At 55.3% G+C, this 22,696-nt stretch overlaps 1 protein-coding gene across 1 annotated transcript in view; it reads right to left on the minus strand.

Moving 5' to 3' along the window:
- The window catches only part of KLHL25 (kelch like family member 25), a 63,652-nt gene that overhangs the window by 14,186 nt on the left and 26,770 nt on the right, over positions 1-22,696 (minus strand). The window contains exon 2 of the mRNA XM_024114976.3: positions 8,840-10,644. Coding sequence (XP_023970744.1) covers positions 8,864-10,633 — 1,770 coding nt within the window. The 5' untranslated portion in view covers positions 10,634-10,644 and the 3' untranslated portion in view covers positions 8,840-8,863. The remainder of the gene's footprint in view (positions 1-8,839; positions 10,645-22,696) is intronic.

A 22,696-nucleotide genomic window follows, 5' to 3' on the forward strand; every position in this document is an offset into this window, starting at 1 on the left:
GCAATCCCACTACTGGGCATATACCCTGAGAAAACCATAATTCAAAAAGAGTCATGTACCAAAATGTTCATTGCAGCTCTATTTACAATAGCCAGGACATGGAAGCAACCTAAGTGTCCATCAAAAGATGAATGGATAAAGAAGATGTGGCACATATATACAGTGTAATATTACTCAGCCATAAAAGAAATGAAACTGAGTTATTTGTAGTGAGGTGGATGGACCTGGAGTCTGTCATACAGAGCGAAGTAAGTCGGAAGGAGAAAAACAAATACCGTATGCTAACACATATGTATGGAATCTAAGAAAAAAATGTCATGAAGAGACTAGCGGTAGGACGGGAATAAAACACAGACTACTAGAGCATGGACTTGAGGATATGGGGAGGGGGAAGGGTAAGCTGTGATGAAGTGAGAGAGTGGCATGGACATATATGCACTACCAAACGTAGCATGGATAGCTAGTGGGAAGCAGCCGCATGGCACAGGGAGATCAGCTAGGTGTTATGTGACCACCTAGAGGGGTGGGATAGGGAGGGTGGGATGGAGGGAGATGCAAGAGGGAAGAGATATGGGAACATATGTATATGTATAACTGATTCACTTTGTTGTAAAGCAGAAACTGTCACACCATTGTAAAGCAATTATACTCCAATAAAGATGTTAAAAAGAAATTTAAAAATAAAATAAATAAATAAGAATTAAAAAAACAAAACAAACACTCTCCAGTATCACCTCACACCAGTCAAAATGGCCATCATCAAAGTCTACAAACAATAAATGCTGGAGAGGGTGTGGAGAAAAGGGAACCCTCCTACACTGTTGTTGGGAATGTAAATTGGTACAGCCACTATGAAGAACAGTATGAAGGTTCCTTAAGAAACTACAAATAGAACTACCGTATGATCCAGTAATCATACTTGGGCATATAGTTGGAGAAAAACATGGTTGGAAAGGATACATGCACCCCAATGTTCATTGCAACGCTGTTTACAATAGCCAGAACATGGAAGCAACCTAAATATCCATCAACAAATGAATGGGTAACGATGTGGTACGTACATATAATGGAATATTACTCAGCCATTAAAAAGAATAAAATAATGCCATTTCCAGCAACATGGATGGACCTGGAGATTATCGTACTAAGTGAAGTAAGTCAGATAGAGAAAGACAAACATATGATATCACTAATATGCAGAATCTAAAAAAATGATACAAATGAACTTATTTACAAAACAGAGCCACAGACTTGGAGAACAAACTTATGGTTACCGGGAGTGGGGGAAGGGCTGGGGGAGGGATAGATTGGGAGTTTGGGGTTGACATGTACACACTACTATATTTGAAATAACCAACAAGGACCTACTGTACAGAACAGGGAACGCTGCTCAATATTCTGTAATAATCTAAATGGGAAATGCATTTGAAAAAGAATAGATACAAGTATATGTATAACTGAATCACTTTGCTGTACACCTGAAACTAATACAACATTGTCAATCAACTATACTCCAATATAAAACAAAATTTTAAAAAATAATAAAATAAAATATATAATAAAAAAAGAAAAAAAAATTAGAGATCAGAAGGAGGACTTTCTTTTCATTTGGTGGAGGGTATGGGAAGGAGGTAATATTTAACCTGAGACCTGCAGGACAGACAGGAGTTTGCTAGAAAGGCAAAAAGCACTCCAGGCAGAAGGAATGGCATGTGCAAAGGCCTGGGGGTAGGAATCTGGTATTGATATTTTTGAGAACCTGAATGTAGGCCAGTGAGGTGGAAATGTTGAGAGAGGGAGGGCAGACATGGTCAGAGAGCAGAGGGAGCAGACATGGTCACGGCCAGTCAGGTCACCAGGAAGAACAGTACAGCTGTGGGCAGCAGCCAACACATTCATTCCTGCACACGACAGATATTTACTGCACAGCCTATCAACCCAGACCCTGCAGGACAGATGCAGTGGTGAATGAGGTCAGATGGTCCCCATGGTCATGAAGCTCAAACTCCAGTGCTGGGTTCTCAATCAGTGTGGCATCTGCTCTGAGCTTCGCATTTTCCTGTGGAAAATGGGGACAGATACCTGCCTTCTCCCAGAGAAGGATGGAGCCATCTAATGCACACGAAAGGCTTAGTGTAGAATGTCCTGGAAGCAACGAAGAAAACGCAGCTGGCCAGTGTGATCATTTCTAAGCCCACCCACAGCGACAGCTCGGCATAACCTAGCCCGACTCCAAGCAGAGATGTGGCCGTGGACATGTGTCCAGGAGGTGGTGCCCTTGGCTGGGGTAGCAGCTCCTGAGTCGAACACCTAGTGAAGAAAGGATACAGCAGGCCCAGGAAGGACCTAGAGGGGTGGGGAGCGGGGAACACTCAGGACAGCGATGGGCGGACTGCCCACTCAGCCTTCACAGGCAGACACACCCCTGTGGGATTCTATTTTAAAAACAGGTTCTCTGGGGCTTCCCTGGTGGCACAGTGGTTGAGAGTCCACCTGCCGATGCAGGGGACACGGATTCGTGCCCCGGTCCGGGAAGATCCCACATGCCGCGGAGCGGCTGGACCTGTGAGCCATGGCCTCTGAGCCTGCGCGTCCGGAGCCTGCGCTCTGCAACGGGAGAGGCCACAGCAGTGAGAGGCCCGCGTACCGAAACAAAACAAAACAAAAAAACAGGTTCTCTGGAGTACCAGGGGAGGGAGCTTGGGGTTCTTGCCAAGGGTGTTCCCCACTCCCCACCCATCCACAATGTCAGATGGCACAGTTACTCTGGTCAGCTCTCTGAGGGCCACAGGCTCAGAGGCGGCCCTAGACCAAGGAGGCAGGTTTGTGCCAGGGAACACAGATGATGTCCCCCCACCTCCACCCACACCGAGCTGCCCAAAGAGGTCTCACGGTGGCTCCAAAAAGGAAAAGAGAAGGAGCCCCCTGCACAGGCGGGCTGAGCTCCCCATAAACCTGCATATCCAGCCATCCAAGAGGCAGAGGGAGGCAACACAGCTTCCACAAAGCCTCAGTTAGCGGAGACCACGTTCTTGGTCTTACGTCTTTGGGTGTATTTCACCTGTACAATTGTTAGCGCTGCAGCTGTGAAAGAGCTACAAACACAGGGAGCTTACATCTAGTTTTAAGTCTGTACGTAGAGCTTACATCTAGTTGTAAGTCTGTACGTATTTAAGTAACATTATAATGAAACAAATTCAAGCCAGCACTGGGACCTGTGGACCTGTTTCCTTCAAGTGGGATGCACCCCTCATTCCCAAGGCTTCTGGAAGGCGGACTCAAGCTCTGCTGGAAGCTGGTCGAGCCCAGGGGGTCAGCAAGCTCCCAGATGCGTGGGCTGAGCAAGGCGACCACTGTGTTCTCAGTGGGGCTGGTGAAGGGCCCCCAAATCCCTCCAAGCTCCTCACAGGCCCCTAAACATCCTGAGAAGCTCTAAGGCGGTGAACCCAGAGCTTGGGGGCCTGCCAGAACACCAAGCAGATGTGGGGTTCCCCTCGGGGCAGGCCCCCAGCCAAGCCTCAGAGCCCCCTGCGCCAGGGGTGAGGGGCTGTGGGACCCTGACCTGGGGGGTGGCCCTTCTGGGCTGTCCCGAGTTGCTGAGGAAGAGGTGGCACCCTGAAGGCAGAGGAGCTGGGAAGCCACACTGCCTGGATCACTCAGGCGCGTCCCATGGCCGTGCTGGTCTGCGCCGCCCTGATTTCTGGCAGTTGCTTCTCTGAGGCCTGGTTTCCTCATCTGTGAAATGGGACCATGTATCAATGCAAAAATGGTGCCCGCCACGTCAGTAAACAAAGGATGTTGCAGCCGCCCCCGACGGTGCACCCTGAGGAGACTCAGGACGGGAAGCACAGGATACTGGACCCCTGACAGCTGAAGTGCATCTTAAAGGAATGACTTCCGTGAGCCCAGACTCTTGCCTCTTCCCATACACAGAAAAGCACTAAATTCCTTAACTTGAGATGTCTGGTTTCTTTAACAATATTCTTTTGATGTTCTGACTACCTGGTCTTCATTGCAAGAACTCCTATATGTGCTGGTTCCCCCCATGACCTCTTTGGAGCAGTCCCTCAGAGCTATCTGAGAGGCTGCGTCCCAGGCTTAAGTCCTCAGTTTTGTCCTCCAAATAAAACATAATTCTCAACCTTTAGGTTGTGCGTTTTTTTTTTTTTCAGTCAATAGGACACTTGTCTAGCCCACCGCCCGTGCACAGTGGCCCCGGCCAGCCCCGTGACTGCCCTCGCTGTCCCGTGGCGTGCTGGTGGGGGCCTGCCGTGCGGGCAGCCACTAACGCCGTCCCCATCGTGGGCCTGGCACAGGGCGGCCCTGGTGAACACAGGCAGAACGGGAGGCCGTGGGTGCGCAGGCGGATGGGCGGACACGGGGTGTTGCAAAAGGCCTGCCCTCCTGCCCCGGGCACCCTCCCGGCCAGCCTGAATCCAGCCCAGCCCTGAATCCTGTGCTCCGGGGTTGCCTCTCGGGCGCAATCTCTCTTAAGGCAGGACAGGATGTGCTCAATCAGCCCTCCTCTGGTGGCAACCGAGTCCCCTGCAGGGCCCCCCAGGGGACTGACGGGCTCAGCCCTTCCCAGAGAGGGGCTGGAGCCCGTGCCCCGGCACCCCAAGTGTCTGGGTTCCAACAATGCCCGCGGGGAGACTACGGCTCCCGGCAACCTGGACCCCTGCCCCGACGCTCTGAAGCCCTCAGGCCAGAGGCAGGCTGGGGGAGCTGGGAGCTCAGCGGGAGAGAACATGAGAAAAGAACGTTCACAGCTAGTCTACACTTGGCGGGGAGCCCGGGGAGATGGGCGCCCACCCCAGCTCCAGGGGCCTCCTGCCACCGCTGGCCGCTGTCACCTAGGGACAAGGATCGGATGTGACACGGGAGCTAAGGGCTGGTCCTGGAGGTCCTGTCGGCGTTCAGCTTCCCGCACAGCACTCCAACCCCACTGCCGGGCAGCACCGTGTGGCCTGCCCTCGGCACCAGGGTGCAGATGCGGGGTGCCCAGTGCCCGGGTCTCCAGAGACGCCTGAAGGCCTGAGGCAGCTCCAGGGCTCAGATCCCACTCCAACCCTCACCAGCTGTTAATGTGATGCCAGCCACCTACGCCAAGTCTCAGGTGCCAGCTCCGTTAACAGCAGCCCCGATGACAAATGCTTCTGAGAGGGTTAAATGAGCTCACGACTGGGGCACCTGGTGTGGATGCAGGCACCACCCAGAGCTCACGAGTGGTGTCCGAAATGGGGAAACAAAGCACTTGGGGACGAATGGGGGAAGTCACTCAGGGTGATGGGGAGGGGTTGCAGAGCGCAGGGCTCTGGCTGGTGGTTCCTGAAGTTAAGTGGAGTCTTAAGAGATGGACGTGGGGTTCGGGGACCAGAAAGGCACTGCAGACAGGACCCCAGGCCGGTCCTATGCCTGCAGGAGGGACTGGGGCAGTAGAGCAGGGAGGGGCACTCAGGGGATGCACTGGGTACAGACGCCGTTCTCTGGCCCCGGCACTGGGGATTTCCAGCTGGCAGCCAGGCTGGGTGGAGAGTGGGGGGCCCATGCCAGAGGGGCAGCAGGCGTGCTAATCTCTGCTTGTCACGACCTGCAGCCTTGTCGAGGGTGCGTGGGCCCAGCCCCTTACCCAACACTGCTGTCACAGGCCCCTCCCATGCCCCCCACCTGCTGCAGCCCCCCGGCTCAGGACCACCTGGTCTGCGGCCTTCCGAGTGAGGGCTGCTCCCCCAGCGGGTCCTGGCAGCACTGTGGAGACTGCCCCAGCTGCAGCAGAGGGAGGGAGCCTTCCTGCCACAGAGCCCCGCTTCCCAGGAGCTGAGGGAGGGCCGGACGGGCCCAGGCATCAGCTTCCTACCCCAGTGCCTGCCACATCCTCATTCCTGAGACCACAGCACCCACGCCGTGGGCTGGGGAGCACGGAAGGAACAAGGCCCGTGTGGCACTCAGCCAGGCAATGGCAAGTGCGATCCCAACCGCGAGGGATGGACCCTTCCCGAAGGAGGGGCTGGCCCAGGGACATCCAGAGGTCCCTGCCTCCCAAAGCATCCCGAAACCATTAGCACCACCGTCCCCACCTCCTCGCAACCTCATATAAAAGCGGACTCTGAACCCAGCCCCTTACTCGGTCTCTCCTCCTCAACTACTGTAATAGTTTTTATTCCCGTTTTCCAGATGAGAAAGCTGAAGCTCAGAGAAGTTAAGCAACCAGGGTCAAGCAGCCAGCAAGAGTCAGAGCCAACCCTTCCACGGTCCCTGAAATGGGGGGAGGTCCTGGAAAAGTAAAGGGCTCACTGGGTCCGACTGACCTACCCCCCACCCTCTCCCGCTTGGGGAAGAACTGCCCTCCAGGGTCCCGGGGATGGGCAAACAGCAGACAGGGTCAGAGCCACCGGGCCTGGGCTGGGTGGCCTGAGACGGGAGGAGCCTTTGGGCCCCACAGGTGACCAGCCTAAGTCCCCAGAGTGTAGGAAGAGGGAACCAACAAGGAAACGCCAGTGTTCTCTTTGAAGCCTATTCCCCAGGACCAAGATATTTTGCTGGTCAGATTTTTCTCCCAAAGAGGAAGAGAGCACATTAAAACAAAACAAAGCAGAGAAACCTTAAAAGAGAACAAAGCCTATTCTCATCCAGGCTGGCCTTTATGAGGCCAAACACCCTGTATGGTACCTCTGATGCCTTCGCTGGGTCCTGCCCTGCCTGCTTTGCCTGCCAGAGGACATATCTCTTTAAGGGCCTCGAAGGCACGGCTGGATTTGATTTAATAGCTGAGACATCAGATTCCATTCAGAAGCAATCCCAGCTAAGTATGATTGCTTTCGCCGTGCACAGCTTTCAGCGTTCTTGTCAGCAGCCGCCAGGTCATCGAGGAAATTAATTTCTCCGCTCTGGCCAGCTCCCGACGGGGTTCCTGTAACGTGAAGGGTGCGGCGCTGGTTCCTCACAGCTGCAAAAGCACAAGGCAGGTGCGGGCAGGGAGAGGCTGGGCCGGCCGGGCAGACAAGCACCTCGGTGGACAGGACAGCCCGGGGCCGGGTGGGAAGGCTCCCCATGCGTGACCCTGGGATCTCCCACCGACCCCACTTCTTAGAGCCCCCAGGACCTACGCCTCCTGACTCCCATCCACCGGGGGTCCCCAGACCTCACCGCCTCAAGGGCCAAGGACCCGAGGAGGGCTAAGAGTTGGGACCTGACCGTGGATGACCTTCTCCAGTGCCCAAGAGTCCACCACGCCATTGCAGCCCCTGCTCCTGCGCCCCTGACTGGCTGGCTCAGGACACCCTAATCCAACCTCAGTGCCTGCTGTGGGTCCTGCCCCAGCGGGGTTGCAGGAAAGGCCCCGCCCACCCCTCAGAAGAGGCCCTCCAGGACATGCTGGTCCTTCCTTCCGCCCTGTCCCTTCCCCTGACTCTGCACCCGTCCTGGGCCCTGGGAAAGTCCCTCCTCCTGTCTCCCTGTTCCTCTGTCACCCACAGAGAGTGCCGGAATGTGTCCCTTTGCCCCTGGCACCCACTGTCACCTTCCCTTTTCAGGCAACGATTTCATATAATGATGGCGCTAAGAAGAGACAGCAAGATAACTCGGGGTAACTGGGGCAGCACTGCAGCAAGCCCTGCTGGGGGGCTGTTCCTCACGTAATCGTGACGCCTGCTCTGAGGAAGGCTTTCTCTCCATCTTGCGGAGGGATGGGAGACAAGAGGTTCCCTCGCACACCAGTGAGCACACAGCTGCCCCCAGGAGAGGCAGGACCCAATCCCAGGGCCGTCTGGTCCCAGAGCCCTGGAACCACCAGATGTCCACAGTGGCACCCGGCCCCATGGCGCCAGCCCCCGCCTCCCTCCCAGCCCTCCATCCACTCCCCTCCTGTTGCCTCTCAAGGGCTCCCCAGGGTGGGGCTCTCACCTTGGCTGTACACGGACTCACCTGGAGCTATAACGGCCACTGAGGCCTGGGCCCCAGAGGCCCTGAATGGCCTAGGGCGAGGCCTAGGCTTAGCATTTGAGTAGGAAAGAATTTGTGGCCTTGCCCCAACAGAGACCTGGCCTTTGCCCTTGGCTTCTGGGAGGTGATCTGGGTCACACCTGACAGGAGTGTCTTTGTTTAGGGTGGGGGCTTTGGGTCATGCTGGACCAGCTGACTTGACAGAAACCACGGGGACATGATCAATCGGTCATGCCCACGTGATGGGGCCCCGCTAAAAATTCTGCACACCGCAGCTTTTGTGAGCTCCCCTGGCGGGCAGCGTTCCGCGCGTGCTGTCACTCGCTGATGCTGCGAGAGTAACAGTGTCCCAACTCCATGGGGAGCGGACAAGGGATGCTTTGCATTTGGACCCCCGTGCAGGACTCTGACCCATGCATCTCTGCCCTCTGATCTTAGTCTGTATCCTCTGCCCATAATAAACCGTAACCGTGCACATATGCCTTCAGCACATTCATGAGTCTTTCCAGTGAGTGCTGGATCTGAGACGGTTCTGGGGAACCCCGACCTCGCAGCTGGTGTCAGAGGGAGGGTGCCCCTGCGTGGAGACTGTGCCCTCAGACTTCACAGGTTGGCCTAGACTCTACAGAGGATTGTCAGAAGGCCCCCGGGGACTCTGACCTACGGCCATGCCTGGGAACCACCGCCCCAGTCTAAGATTGTCACCCCCGTGTGGCAGCGGGGTTATGTGTTTTGCTCAAGATCAACTGCAAGTAAGGGGCAGAGCCAGGCTCGGGCTCCGGAGTTTAAGAAGGGTCCCAGAGCCCCCCAGTCACCTGCGGTCCTGCCTCGCCCGGCCTTCCGCGGAAGATGCAGCCTTTACCCGGGGTGGGATCAGGCCTGGGGTGCGGGGGCTCACCTGGTTGGGCTCTACAGGTGCGCCTCATGCAGGCAGGTGCTTCCAGGTGCTGACAAAGGCCGTGGGGATAAGCGAGTAGGGCACGGTGGTGATGCAGTTCCACGTGTCCGAGGTGGGGTCATAGCAGTCCAGGGTCTTACACCGCTGGGTCCCGAAGTAGCCCCCCACCACGTAGAGCTTGTTGCCCGAGGCCAGGGCGTGGCAGGACATGCGCTTGGCAGTCATGTCCCCGATCCGCGTCCACTGGTTGGTCTCGCAGTCGAAGCGGTAGGCCGAGGCAGCCGTGAACTCCGTGTCGCCTCCCATGATGAAGATCTGGCTGCCCAGCACGGCGGCAGCGGTGTACCGCCAAGGCTGGGGACACTCGGCCTTGATCGTCCACCGGTTCTCTGCGGGGTCGTAGCACTGGACTTTGGACACCATGTCCCGGTGGATGCTGGTCCCCCCGAAGACAAAGAGCTTCAGCTTGGCGCTCACGACCGCGGCATTGCTGACGCCATCCCTCAGCGGGGCCACCATCGTCCACTTGTTAGCCCCGGGGTCGTACTTCTCCACCTGCTTCAGGGAGACAGACGGCGAGGCCGGGAAGACGCCAGCCAGGGACGTGTGCCCCCCGACCACGTAGAGGCAGTTCTCCAGCTCGGCCGAGCCGTGGCCGAAGCGGGCGATGAGCATGGGCGCCGCCTTGGACCACTCCTCGTGGACGGTGTTGTACACCCACACGTCCTTGGAGACCCCGTTCTCGGAGCCCCGGCCCCCGGTCACGTAGACCTTGCAGCCGATGGCCGAGGCGCTGAACTCCTTGCGGGGGCTGGGCAGGTCCGCCTTGGGGATGATCTCCTTGGCCTTGTGGTCCACCTGGTAGATCTTGTCACACATGAAGGTCTGGCCCCCGAGGATGAGCAGCGTGTGTCCGGCCCTGCGCGGCCGGGCACAGGGGCTGGTGACCACGCCGTCGTTCTGTAGGATGCGGGCCTTGCAGCGCAGCGCCTCGTCCACGATGAGCCGCGTGCGCTCGTCGGCCATGAGCAGGGCCTCGCCCGACACGGCCTCCTTCAGGCAGTCGGACGGCAGCAGGGCCAGCCGCACGCCGCGCAGCAGCTCGGGCAGGTGGGCCTTGCGCCGCTCCAGGTCGTGCCTGACCCACTGCAGGATGGCCTCGAAGACCACGCGCTCGTCCTCCGCCTCCAGCTCGTCACTCGAGATGAGGTCCAGCAGGGTGTCCTTGGACAGGCTGTTGAAGTCCTCGCTCTGCCGCACGGCCTCGAAGTGCACCAGGCACATGCGCCACGAGAACTCGTAGAGCCGGCGGCACTGGTGGGCGTCCGACAGCAGCATCATGCCCAGGCAGTTGGACGGGAACAGGTTCTTCTCCAGGAACTCGGCGGCCGCGTCGCGCACGTCGTGGAACTGCAGCATGTCGCCCGCCTCGAGCAGCGACTCTGCGTTCTCCTCGTTGATGACGATGCGGGACGAGTAGGCGAAGTCCAGCAGCAGCTCCAGCACCTCGGGGTGCAGGTTGTCCTGGAAGTTGACCGTGTCGTCGCGGCTCTCCCGCAGGCCGTGGCTGAACATGGCCTCGAAGTAGCGGCTGGAGGCGGCCAGCACGGCGCGGTGGCAGGGGAAGGCGCGGTCGCCGGCCCAGAGCGTGACGTCCGTGAACATGCGGTGCTTGCGCAGCGTGTTGAGGTGCGCCAGCACGCAGTCGGGGTGCGAGGCCTTGTGGAACAGCGTGATGTTCATGGAGCCCGTGCTGCTCCGCGACTTGCGGGTCTCATGGACGCTGACCGACATGCTGAGCCAACCTGCCGGGGGGGGACAAGGCCACAGGTGAGAGGGGCCAGGGCCTGGCGCCCCCAAGGCTCCCCGCTCAGCCCCCAAGCCTGGCCGGCCCACCCCCTCCACGCCTGCTCTCTGCTCGGCTCTGCCAAACCCAGCCCAAGCCCCACCCCTCAATCTGCCAGCCAAGGACGACTCGGATGGTAGAGGCTGGGGTTCAGACCAACCGCTTTTGCACCAGCTCTGGATACGAGCCTCCTTGGGTGACCTCGAGCTGCAGCTGCCTCCCGTGGCTGCTAGAACGTGCAATAGTGTCCCCAGCCTGGTTAAGAAGACAGCAGGGCAGTGCTAAGGAGCATGTGCTCTGGACGTATTCCACCGTCCAGGGCTGCTACTGTGTGGCCCCATTCTGCAGCCGGGGAAGCCAAGGCTCAGAGACACAAAGTGGCTGCCTCACGCGCTGCAGCCAGAATTCCCTCATGGGCTGTCTGGTTCCAGCCCAATCTCTACGCCCCATTTGCCCAAGGAGACTGGGATTCCTGCAGGGAGACTTTTGAAAGCCGTTCCCAAGGAGCCACAGACCCCAAGCAGAGCCTTACGCCCCCCTCTGCTCCCAGCGCGCCCTGTCCTGAGCTGGGCTCCAAGCAGCCCTGGCCACGCCCCTCACACCCCTTGCCCTTGGAAAGTTCCCCAAGAACTGCTGTCACAGCCCAAGCGCTCAGCATAGACACGTTCTGCAAATCCAGGGCTCTCCAGAGGCCTCCGGACCCAGCTGCGATAAACAAGGTGTGGAGATGAGGCCAGCTAGCCTGTGGCTCACCCTCTGGACACCTGCTCTCCCAGGGGGAAGCCAAGACCAAGTCCTGGGTGACAGTGGGACGCTAAAGCAATCCAGATTTGCCTCAACCAAAGCAGCAGGAAAACCTGCAGCCATCGGAGCCTCCCTGGTCCCGACAGGCGACTCCAGGCTCCCGGGCCACAGCGAACGCTCCACCTGCCCCCTCGTCTGGCGTCCTCTGCCGGGCCCGGGACTTAGGGCTCAGGGTGTGGCTCCCCAGCGCAGAGAGACACAGGCTCGTCGCCCGCTGGAACGTGGGGATTCCAAAGCACTTGAATTAAAGTCTGGCCGATGGCATGGCCCAAGACCCCACTGTGGTACTATGGGAATGAGGCTCAGCCAGACGGCAGGCAAAGATCCTAGGCCTCAAGAGAAAGTGGCCAAAAAGCAAACTGCATTCAGCGTCCTGACCCCAAAAGCCTGGGCTTCCTCCTTCCCGCTGGTAAGGAGGCCAGAAAAACCCCTTCTTTTTCATTTTTATTTTCAGAAGTGTAAACTCCCCCCACTCCCAGCTCCAAGTCAATTTTGTACTTAAGTCATAATCTGGTAAAGGAAGGCTGCGATCTCATGCTTCACTGGATGGTAAATTACCGTCCAAGTGCACTGCTCTCTCCCTTGCGCACTCCTCTCCTGGCAAAGAGCCAGGGAAGCCACCGAGTGACGCGATCAGAGCTGCCCGGGCAAGGCCCCTGCTCCCGGGCTGGGGCAGGGAAGACACAGGGGCTGGGCCTGGCCTTGCCGCTCTGGCCCCCGAGCTCCAGGCGGACTGCGGGCCGATGACCCGTCAGAGTCCCTGCAGTGCAAACCTGCCACCGCGGAGCACTGAGCTCCAGGTTAGAGGTTCGCCTGAGGGTGGGGTGTGAGTCCGTGTGCAGCCCACAGGGGCGGGAGAGTGCTGGACCCGACGTCCAGGCTGTACACGGTGGTCCCCACTCTACCACCTGTCCTAGGGCACCTCTCCCCTCCTCTGCAGCTTAGTTTTCTCTAGTGTAAGACAAAGTCCCTGCTCTGCTTGGGCCTCCGAGAGTCCCTCACTCGTTGGCAATTATTTACAGAGCTTGACCTCCGAGCCTGGCCCTGGGGCCAGGCACTGCAGAGATGAGAGACTGCGCTGACCTGGCCGCAGAGGCTTCCTGGGAAGCCCCCCTGCCCCCCCAGGTCTGAATTGCCCAACCTGAATTCCAGCCTTGCAACACGGCTCCCCAAATCTCACGTGACTGCTAAATCCTCATTCCGGCTTCTGCCTCCTTGATCACCGGGCACTTTCCCAAATGTGGCCATCCACCTGGTGACCGTCCATCCGGCTCCCACGTGTCTGAGCTGTTGGAGGGACGTGGCCTTTGATCTGTGTGCCACCTGGGGGACTGGCTCCGAGGACTCCAATTCAGGGCCCTGATGCTGAGGCTTGACCTCGGTTCCTGCTGTTCCACAGGCCCCATCTGCTCCGGGTCCCTGAGCACCTCACTGCCCTTGCCCTGTGCCCCACCCCAGCCAGGAAACCAGGCTGCTTCTGAGCTCCACGGGAACGTAGCCTTGAATGCTGGGGCTTGGACACCCATGCGTGGTGCCCAACTCCTCCTGGACTCACTTTACAGACAGCTCCGGGTTGGAATGCCAGCTCTCTGCCGTGCGAACAGGACGTCACTAGTAGCTGCTCCTGGGGGCGGGTAGTGGGCTCAGAGGCTGCCCACAGGGCCTGGCCCTGGGGCTAGCCAGAGAGTGGATGGCCCTGTTTTCCTCCCACAGTCACATGTGGACACACACTCTCAGCCCGTCAGGCGAAGGCCCTCTTGGGTTTTCTGGCCCCATGTGGCACGCTTCCCTCCCTCCCGGGCCCAGGTCCACGCTGAGGCAGCCGGCACTGAGGCTGTGGGAATGGGCTGGGCCCCCCTCCACTCTGGGGGTCAGTTAACAGGGCCGCACTGGGAGGGATCCAGGTGGAGACTCTCTTAGGAGGGCGTTAAGGGCAAGACGAAGCAGGACTCAAAGACTGAGAAGGTGCCAAAAAGCAGGGCAAACCCCAACAGAGCAGCCATGTTTGCCCTGAGAATGAGGTCAAGTGGCGACCTCTCCAAGGGCAACGCTGAGTGTGCAGCCCGGGGCCCCTGAGCTGACTCTGTCTCGCTCAGCACCAGGATGCCTGCCCGCTGATGCCAACTCCCACCCCGGCCGAGAGCCCGCGACGCACGGACACACCCAAGCGGGTTCCCACCCCCAGACGGTTGCCGGCCCAGGCTCTTCTGAGCAGAGCCGAGGGCAGCAGCGCCTGCCAGGAGGGCCGTCTCCCCTGTCTGTCCCGCCTCCTCCGAGGAGGCGCCCGGACCTGAGCCAGTCTTCCAGGGACGGCCCTGGGGCACCAGGATTCTGGGGGGGTGCAGAGTCTCACTGGCCCCAGTTTCCAGACAAGGAGACTGAGGCCCAGACACAGGGAGGGGGCTGCAGAGACTGCGAATCGAGTCTCCACCCAGGCCCACGTGTGCCCGGGGCTGCCCTTCAGCTCCAGGCCGGTGGTGTGGGAGGACAGGCCCGAAAGCCGGGGGCCCTGGATGCTGTGTGCCCCACCTCAGGCTCCTACCTCCACCAGAAAATACCCGGAAGCCGAAGCGTTACCTCAGCTGTAACATGTCCAGCACTCCCCCCAAACCTGCTCCTCCCTCGGTCTGGGAAATGCCACCAACACACTCTTTGTTGCTCACATCCCATCGTCCCAACAACCAGGCCACCACATGTCCTGTGGCCGCGCCTCCTACCCGAGCCCTGGACCTGACCCCCGCCCCCTACCCCTGGACTAACAGAAACACCCCTCGCCAGCCTCTGCCTCTGCTCACGCCCTCCAGGGTCTGAACTCATCCAGAGACCAGAGTTACCTTTTAAACAGAGTCACCTGGATCACACCACGCCCAGCTCAAAACTCTCCAGGGCCGTCCCAGCACCCTCAGTAAAGTCCCAGGTCCCTACTGTGGCCTCCAGGTCTCCACTGGCTACCCCTGTGTCCTCACATCCTGCCACGTCCCAAAGAGCTGCCCCTCAGGCTGCGCCGGACTTGTCACTGGCCTCAGGACCTTTTCACGTGCTGTTCTTCTGCCTGGAACGCGCCCCTGCCCACCCCATTTTTCCTGAGTGGCTCACTCTCACGCCTCCTGAGAGTGGCCACCTTGTTGAGGTCACCCCCTCCCACACTCCCCTACTTCTGCCTTCGCAGCACCCGTCACAACTTAGCATCAAGCGCTTATCTGCCTCCTGCATCTCTGGTCCGTGAAGGTGGGGACCGTGTGCGGTGCTGATGGGACCCGGCACAGAGTGACCACTTGACTGGACTAAATGATGAAGCTGAGACGCATATGGTGCATAAAGCTCACCTCACTAACATCCACTGCGGTGCTCGCCCAGCTGCCCTCCAGGCCCAGAGAAGATGCAGGCTGAGACAGCTGTGGATGCTGCCGAGGTAGCTGTGACGATGGGTGGGCATGGTGGACACGCAAGCCAGCACGGCCCCCCTCCTGCTTGCCCCAACATCCAGCTGTTCTCAGGAACCACCCATCTCCACTCCAGGCTGTTTAGACACGGGATCCAAGGCGGGGCACCGGGCTGGCCAAAGTGGTGCATCCCTGGGCTCCAGCATCCTTCCAGCCACCGTGACGGGCCCCACACCCAGGATGGGCCCAGGAGACTGACGGGCCCCACACCCAGGATGGGCCCAGGAGACTCTAGTCTACGATGTTTACTCAGCTGCAGGGGGTGAGGCCGGCTCTGTTCCTGGGGCTGCTGACAGATTGAACGGAGGCTGGGAGCGGGAGTGCTGCCCGAGGTGGGAGCTGCACAGAGGAGGACAGCGGGGCCCTCATGCCTGCTGACCTGAGCCAGTCCGCCCCCTTCCTTTCTGTCACTTGCCACCAGGAGTCCCAACTAGTAAAAGGATCACTGGGACGTCGGTTCCTGAATCAGGGATCAGGACTGCTGGCCTTAGTAAGGGATATTAGCTCTGCGAGTCCTGCCACCCTTTGCACCTCCAGGGGAGGCCACCCCAGACACCAAGAACGGGTTTCATGAGGTGATTTTCAGTGTTCAGTACCAGTTACACAGCCAGCCCTATGCAGGGGCTGGGGGATCCAAAGAGAATATAAGACAAAAGGTTCCAGGTGGCAGGAAGGGTGAGCACCAAAAGCGTGTGTGCAGAGTCAGGTCTGTCCAGACTCTTGGAAGCCTGTCTCCATGGCCCCCTGCCTTTGGGGGCCCCCCAAAAACCAGACACTCTCCAGCTGTACGTATCTCAGGACTATTTTGATGACCTAAGCGTCATCCTGGGTTTTGATGGATTTAAGGCACATAAATTAACTGCAAGACACTGCTATGCTCCTGATGAGCAATTTATCATCCTGCTGAGAGGTACTGATCCACCTCCGACAACAGCTCCACTTCCCTGACTGCAGTCCTAACCTACAGGAAAGAGGTTAAAACGCACCAGATAGAAGGGATGAGATCAAGATGGCGGAGGACCAGGATGGGGAGCTCACCTGCTCCCACAAAAACATTAAAAATACACCTACAAGTGGAACGATACGCACAGAACACCTATTGAACGCCGGCAGAAGGCCTCAGACTTCTGAAAGGGCAAGAAAACCTCCATGTAACTGCGTAGGACAAAAGGAAAAAGAAAAAGAAAGAAATTGGGATGGGGCTTGCGTCCCAGGGAGGGAGCTGTGAAGGAGGAAAGATTTCCACACCTTGGGAAGTCTCCTCACCCGCAGGAAGGTGAGCCTGGCTGGAGGGGGAGCTTCAGAGCCTCGAAGGAGCGTGCAGCAACTGGTGGGCGTAAGGCAAAACGGAGAGTAACCTGCAGAGGAGGTCGGCACCGCCACCCTGCGCGCCCCAGCCTGAGACTCTCATCTTCCGGTGCAGGTGGGGGCTGGGTGAAGCTAAAGCTCAGGCTTCAGAGGTCAGACCCAGGGAAAGGACCGGGGATGGCTGCATGGAGACAGCCTGAAGAGGCTGGAGTGTGGCAACTGAGGGGGTACTTGGAAGACGCCTGGGCCTGCCAGAGAGGTAAGGCGCCATTACAGGGAGGGGGCGTGAGGAGAGGAGTTGGACCACCAAAAGAGCTTCTTTCCCTGTGAGCGCTCCCAGGCAACAGGACACCGCCTACCAGTGCTCCATGGGTGGGCGTGAGTCGCTGCTATGAGACACGCAAGCGGGTGCCAAGCGCTGCCCCCAGTCTCCCAGGAATACACGGACAGCAGCTACTGTTACGAGACCTGCGAACAGGCACCAAGCACTGCCCCCGCCATCCCGGGAGTGCACAAGGGCCACTGCACCTGCACACCCCATATCAAGGGGATAACAGCCAGCACACGCTAAAGAAAGAGACAGCAAGCATCCAAACTAAAGGAAGCCCCGCTCTTCTGGAAAACATGGTGGAGTAGAAGGACTTGAGCCTACCTCCTCTCATGAAAACACCAAAATCACAAATAACTGCTGAACAGCCATCAACAAAAAAGACAGGGACCGACCAAAAAAGAGATATTTTAGATTCAAAGACAAAGAAGGAGCCACAACAAGATGGTAGGAGGGAGGCTCTCCCACAGGAGTGAGGGTCCTGGGCCCCATGTCAGGTTCCCCAGCCTGAGGGTCTGATATCAGGAGGAGGAACCCCCAGAGCATTTGGCTTTGAAGGCCAGTGGGGCTTGAGTGCAGGAACTCCACAGGACTGGGGCAAACAGGGACTCCACTCTTAGAGGGCGCACACAAGATTTCACGTACACTGGGACCCAGCCCAAAGCAGTAACTCCATAGAAGCCAAGGCTGGACCTACCTATGAGTCTTGGAGGGTGTCCTGGGGAGGGAGGGGTAGGCTGTGGCTGACTGGGGAGGGAGCAAGGACACTGGTGGCAGAGGCCCCAGAGAATATTGATAAGCATTACCTCTCCTGGAGGTCACTATTTTGGCATCAAGACCTGGCCCTACCAAACAGCCTGCAGGCTCCAGTGCTGGAATGCCTCAGGCCAAACAAACAGCAGGATAGGAACAGCCCCACCCATTAGCAGACAGGCTGCCTAAAGCCTTAGGGAGCTCACAGCCACCTCTAAACACACCACTTGACACAGCACTGCCCACTACAGGGACAAGACCCAGCTGAACCCACCAGTGGGCAGGCACCAGTCCCTCCCACCAGGAAGCCTGCACAAACACCAGGACCAACTTCACCCACCAAGGGGCAGACACCAGAAGCAAGAGGAGCTATGATCCTGCAGCCAGCAGAAAGGAAACCACAAACACAGAAAGTTAGACAAAATGAGATGGTAGATAAATATGTTCCAGATGAAGGAACAAGACAAAAACCCACAAGAACGACTAAATGAAGTGGAGATAGGCAACCTGCCTGAAAGAGAATTTAGGGTAATGATAGTAAGGATGGTCCAAGATCTTGGAAAAAGAACGGAGGCACGATTGAGACGATACAAGAGATGATTAACAAAAAGCTAGCAGATTTAAAGAACAAACAGAGATGAACAATACAATAACTGGAATGAAAAATACACTAGAGGAATCAATAGCAGAATAACTGAGGCAGAAGAACGAATAACTCACTGAAAGAGTGGTGGAAATCACAGCTGTGGAACAGAATAAAGAAAAAATATGAAAAGAAATAAGGTCAGTCTCAGAGATCTCTGGAACACTATTAAACACACAAATATTTGCATTATAGGAGTCCCAGAAGGAAAAGAGAGAAAGGACGTGAGAAAATATTTGAATAGATAATTGCTGAAAACTTCCCTAACATGAGAAAGGAAACACTCACTCAAATCCAGGAAGCACAGAGAACCATACAAGATAAACCCAATGAGGAACATGATGAGACACATATTAATCAAACTGTCAAAAATGAAAGACAAAGAATATTAAAAGCCACAAGGGAAAAGATACAAGTAACATACAAGGGAATCCCCATAAGGTTTTCAGCTGATTTTTCAGCAGAAATTCTGCAAGTCTGAAGGGAGTGGCACTATATAGTTAAACTGATGAGGGGACTAGAGAAGATGGAGGAAGAGTAAGATGCGGAGATCACGTTCCTCCTCACAGATACATCAGAAATATATCTACACGTGGAACAACTCCTATGGAACACCCACTGAACGCTGGCAGAAAACCTCGGACCTCCCAAAAGGCAAGAAACACCCCACGTACCTGGGTAGGGCAAAAGAAAAAAGAATAAACAGAGACAAAAGAATAGGGACGGGACCTGCACCAGTGGGAGGGAGCTGTGAAGGAGGAAAGGTTTCCACACACTAGATGCCCCTTTGCGGGCGGAGACTGCTGGTGGTGGAGGGGGGAAGCTTCGGAGCCGCGGAGGAGAGTGCAGCAACAGGGTGTGGAGGGCAAAGCGGAGAGATTCCTGCAAAGAGGATCCGTGCCGACCGGCACTCACCAGCCCAAGAGGCTTGTCTGCTCACCCGCCGGGGCGGGCGGGGGCTGGGAGCTGAGGCTCGGGCTTCGGTCGGATCGCAGGGAGAGGACTGGTGTTCGCAAGAGTGAAAACAGCCTGAAGGGGTTAGTGCAGCACGGCTAGCCGGGAGGGAGTCCGGGAGAAGTCTGGAGCTGTTGAAGAGGCAAGAGACCTTCTCTTCCCTCTTTGCTTCCTGGTGCGCGAGGAGAGGGGCTTAAGCGCGCCACCTAAAGGAGCTCCAGAGACGGGCGCGGAGCTGCCGAAGAGACAGGAGACTTTTATTTGCCTCTTTGTTTCCTGGTGTGCGAGGAGAGGGGTTTAAGCGCGCTGCGTAAAGGAGCTCCAGAAAAGGGCGCGGAGCTGCCAAAGAGACAAGAGACCTTCTCTTCCCTCTTTGCTTCCTGGGGCGCGAGGAGAGGGGCTTAAGGGCGCTGCGTAAAGGAGCTCCAGAAACGGGCGCGGAGCTGCCAGAGACAAGAGACTTTTTCTTGCCTCTTTGGTTCCTGGTGCGAGAGGAGAGGGGATTAAGCGCACCGCGTAAAGGAGCTCCAGAAACGGGCGCGAGCCGTGACTGTCGGCGCGGACACCAGAGACGGGTGTGGGACACTAGGGTTGCTGCTGCCGCCACCAAGAGGCCTGTGTGGGAGCACAGGTCACTCTCCACACCTCCCCTCCCAGGAGCCTGTGCAGCCCGCCACTGCCGGGGTCCCGGGATCCAGGGACAGCTTCCCCGGGAGAACGCGTGGCGCGCCTCGGGCCGGTGCAGCGTCACGCCGGCCTCTGCCGCCGCAGGCTCACCCCGCATCCGTGCCCCTCCCTCCCCCCGGCCTGAGTGAGCCAGAGCCCCCGAATCAGTTGCTCCTTTAACCCCGTCCTGTCTGAGTGAAGAGCAGACGCCCTCGGACGACCTACACGCAGAGGTAGGGCCAAGTCCAAAGCTGAACCCCAGGAGCTGTGCGAAAAAATAGGAGCGGGGGAGGTCTCTCCCAGCAGCCTCAGAAGCAGCGGATTAAAACTCCACAATCAACCTGAAGTGCCCTGCATCTGTGGAAAACCTGAATAGACAGCAAAATATCCCAAGTTGAGGAGGTGGACTTTGGGAGCAAGATATACTATTATTTTCCCCTTTTTTTCTTATTGTGAGTGTGTATGTGTGTGCTGCTGTGTGAGATTTTGTTTGTATAGCTTTGCTTTCACCATTTGTCCTAAGGTTCTGACCAACCCGTTTTTTAAAAAAATTTTTCTTCTTAATAATTATTTTTTATTTTAATAACTATATTTTAAGCTACTTCATTTTGTCTTCTTCCTTTTTTTCTTCCTTTCTTTCTTCCTTCCTTTCTTCCCTCCTTCCTTCCTTCCTTCCTCCCTTCCTTCCTCCCTTCTTTCCTTCCTTTCTTCCTCCCTTTTCTGGCAAGATTGGATCCTTATATTACTTATATAGAATAAATTCCAAATGGAATTATACACTAAGCCCAAACTTTCCTTCCTCCCTCCCTTTCTTCCTTTCTCCCTTCCTCCCTTCTTTCTTCCCTTCCTTCCTCCCTTCCTTCCTTCCTTTCTTGCTTCCTTCCTTCATTTCTTCCTTTCTTCCTCCCTTCCTTTCTTCGTTCCTCCCTTCCTTAATTCCTTCCTTCCTTCCTTTCTTTCCTTTCTATTTTTTCTCCCTTTTATTTTGAGCCGTTGCTCCAGCCAGGCATCACGGCTGTGTCTCTGAGGTGGGAGAACCAACCTCAGGACACTGGTCCACAAGAGACCTCCCAGCTCCACGCAATATCAAACGGCGAACATCTCCCAGAGATCTCCACCTCAACACCAAGACCCAGCTTCATTCAAGGACCAAAGATAAGCAAAATGAGAAGACAGAAAAACACACAGCAGATGAAGGAGCAAGATAAAATCACACCAGACCTAACAAATGAAGAGGAAATAGGCAGTCTACCTGAAAAAGAATTCAGAATAATGATAGTAAAGATGATTCAAAATCTTGGAAATAGAATAGACAAATTGCAAGAAACAGTTAACAAGGACCTAGAAGAAATAAAGAGGAAGCAAGCAACGATGAGCAACACAATAAATGAAATGAAAAATACTCTAGATGGGCTCAGTAGCAGAATAACTGAGGCAGAAGGACGGATAAGTGACCTGGAAGATAAAATAGTGGAAATAACTACTGCAGAGCAGAATAAAGAAAAAAGAATGAAAAGAACTGAGGACAGTCTCAGAGACCTCTGGGACAACATTAAACACACCAGCATTCGAATTATAGGGGTCCCAGAAGAAGAAGAGAAAAAGAAAGGGACTGAGAATATATTTGAAGAGATTATAGTTGAAAACGTCTCTAATATGGGAAAGGAGATAGTTAATCAAATCCAGGAAGCACAGAGAGTCCCATACAGGATAAATCCAAGGAGAAACACGCCAAGACACATAATAATCAAACTGTCAAAAATTAAATACAAAGAAAACATATTAAAAGCAGCAAGGGAAAAACAACAAATAACACACAAAGGAATCCCCATAAGGTTAACATCGGATCTTTCAGCAGAAACTCTCCAAGCCAGAAGGGAGTGGCAGGACAGACTTAAAGTGATGAAGGAAAAAAACCTACAACCAAGATTACTCAACCCAGCAAGGATCTCATACAGATATGAGGGAGAAATTAAAACCTTTACAGACAAGCAAAAGCTGAGAGAGTTCAGCACCACCAAACCAGCTTTACAACAAATGCTAAAGGAACTTCTCTAGGCAAGAAACACAAGAGAAGGAAAAGACCTACAAGAACAACCCGAAACAATTCAGTAAATGGTAATAGAACCATACATATCGATAATTACCTTAAATGTAAATGGATTAAATGCTCCCACCAAAAGACACAGACTGGCTGAATGGAAACAAAAACAAGACCCATATATATGCTGTCTACAAGAGACCCACTTCAGACCTAGGGACACATACAGACTGAAAGTGAGGGGATGGAAAAAGATATTCCATGCAAATGGAAATCAGAAGAAAGCTGGAGTAGCAATTCTCATATCAGACAAAATAGACTTTAAAGTAAAAACTATAACAAGAGACAAAGAAGGACACTATATAATGATCAAGGGATCGATCCATGAAGAAGATATAACAATTGTAAATATTTATGCACCCAACATAGGAGCACCTCAATACATAAGGCAAATACTAACAGCCATAAAAGGGGAAATCGACAGTAACACAATCATAGTAGGGGACTTTAACACCCCACTACCAAACAAGCTTTACAACAAATGCTAAAGGAACTTTTCTAGGCAAGAAACACAAGGAAGGAAAAGACCTACAAGAACAAACCCGAAACAATTAAGTAAATGGTAATAGGAACATACATAACGATAATTACCTTAAATGTAATTGGATTAAATGCTCCCACCAAAAGACACAGACTGGCTGAATGGATACAAAAACAAAACCCATACATATGCTGTCTAGAAGAGACCCACTTCAGACCTAGGGACACAAACAGACTGAATGTGAGGGGATGGAAAAAGATATTCCATGCAAATGGAAATCAGAAGAAAGCTGGAGTAGCAATTCTCATATCAGACAAAATAGACTTTAAAATAAAAACTATTACAAGAGACAAAGAAGGACACTACATAATGATCAGGGGATTGATCCATGAAGAAGATATAACAATTGTAAATATTTATGCACCCAACATAGGAGCACCTCAATACATAAGGCAAATACTAACAGCCATAAAAGGGGAAATCAACAGTAACACAATCATAGTAGGGGACTTTAACAACCCACTTTCACC

This window comes from Physeter macrocephalus, chromosome 11, assembly GCF_002837175.3.
Source record: "Physeter macrocephalus isolate SW-GA chromosome 11, ASM283717v5, whole genome shotgun sequence".
In the NCBI taxonomy this organism is placed as follows: Eukaryota; Metazoa; Chordata; class Mammalia; order Artiodactyla; family Physeteridae; genus Physeter; species Physeter macrocephalus.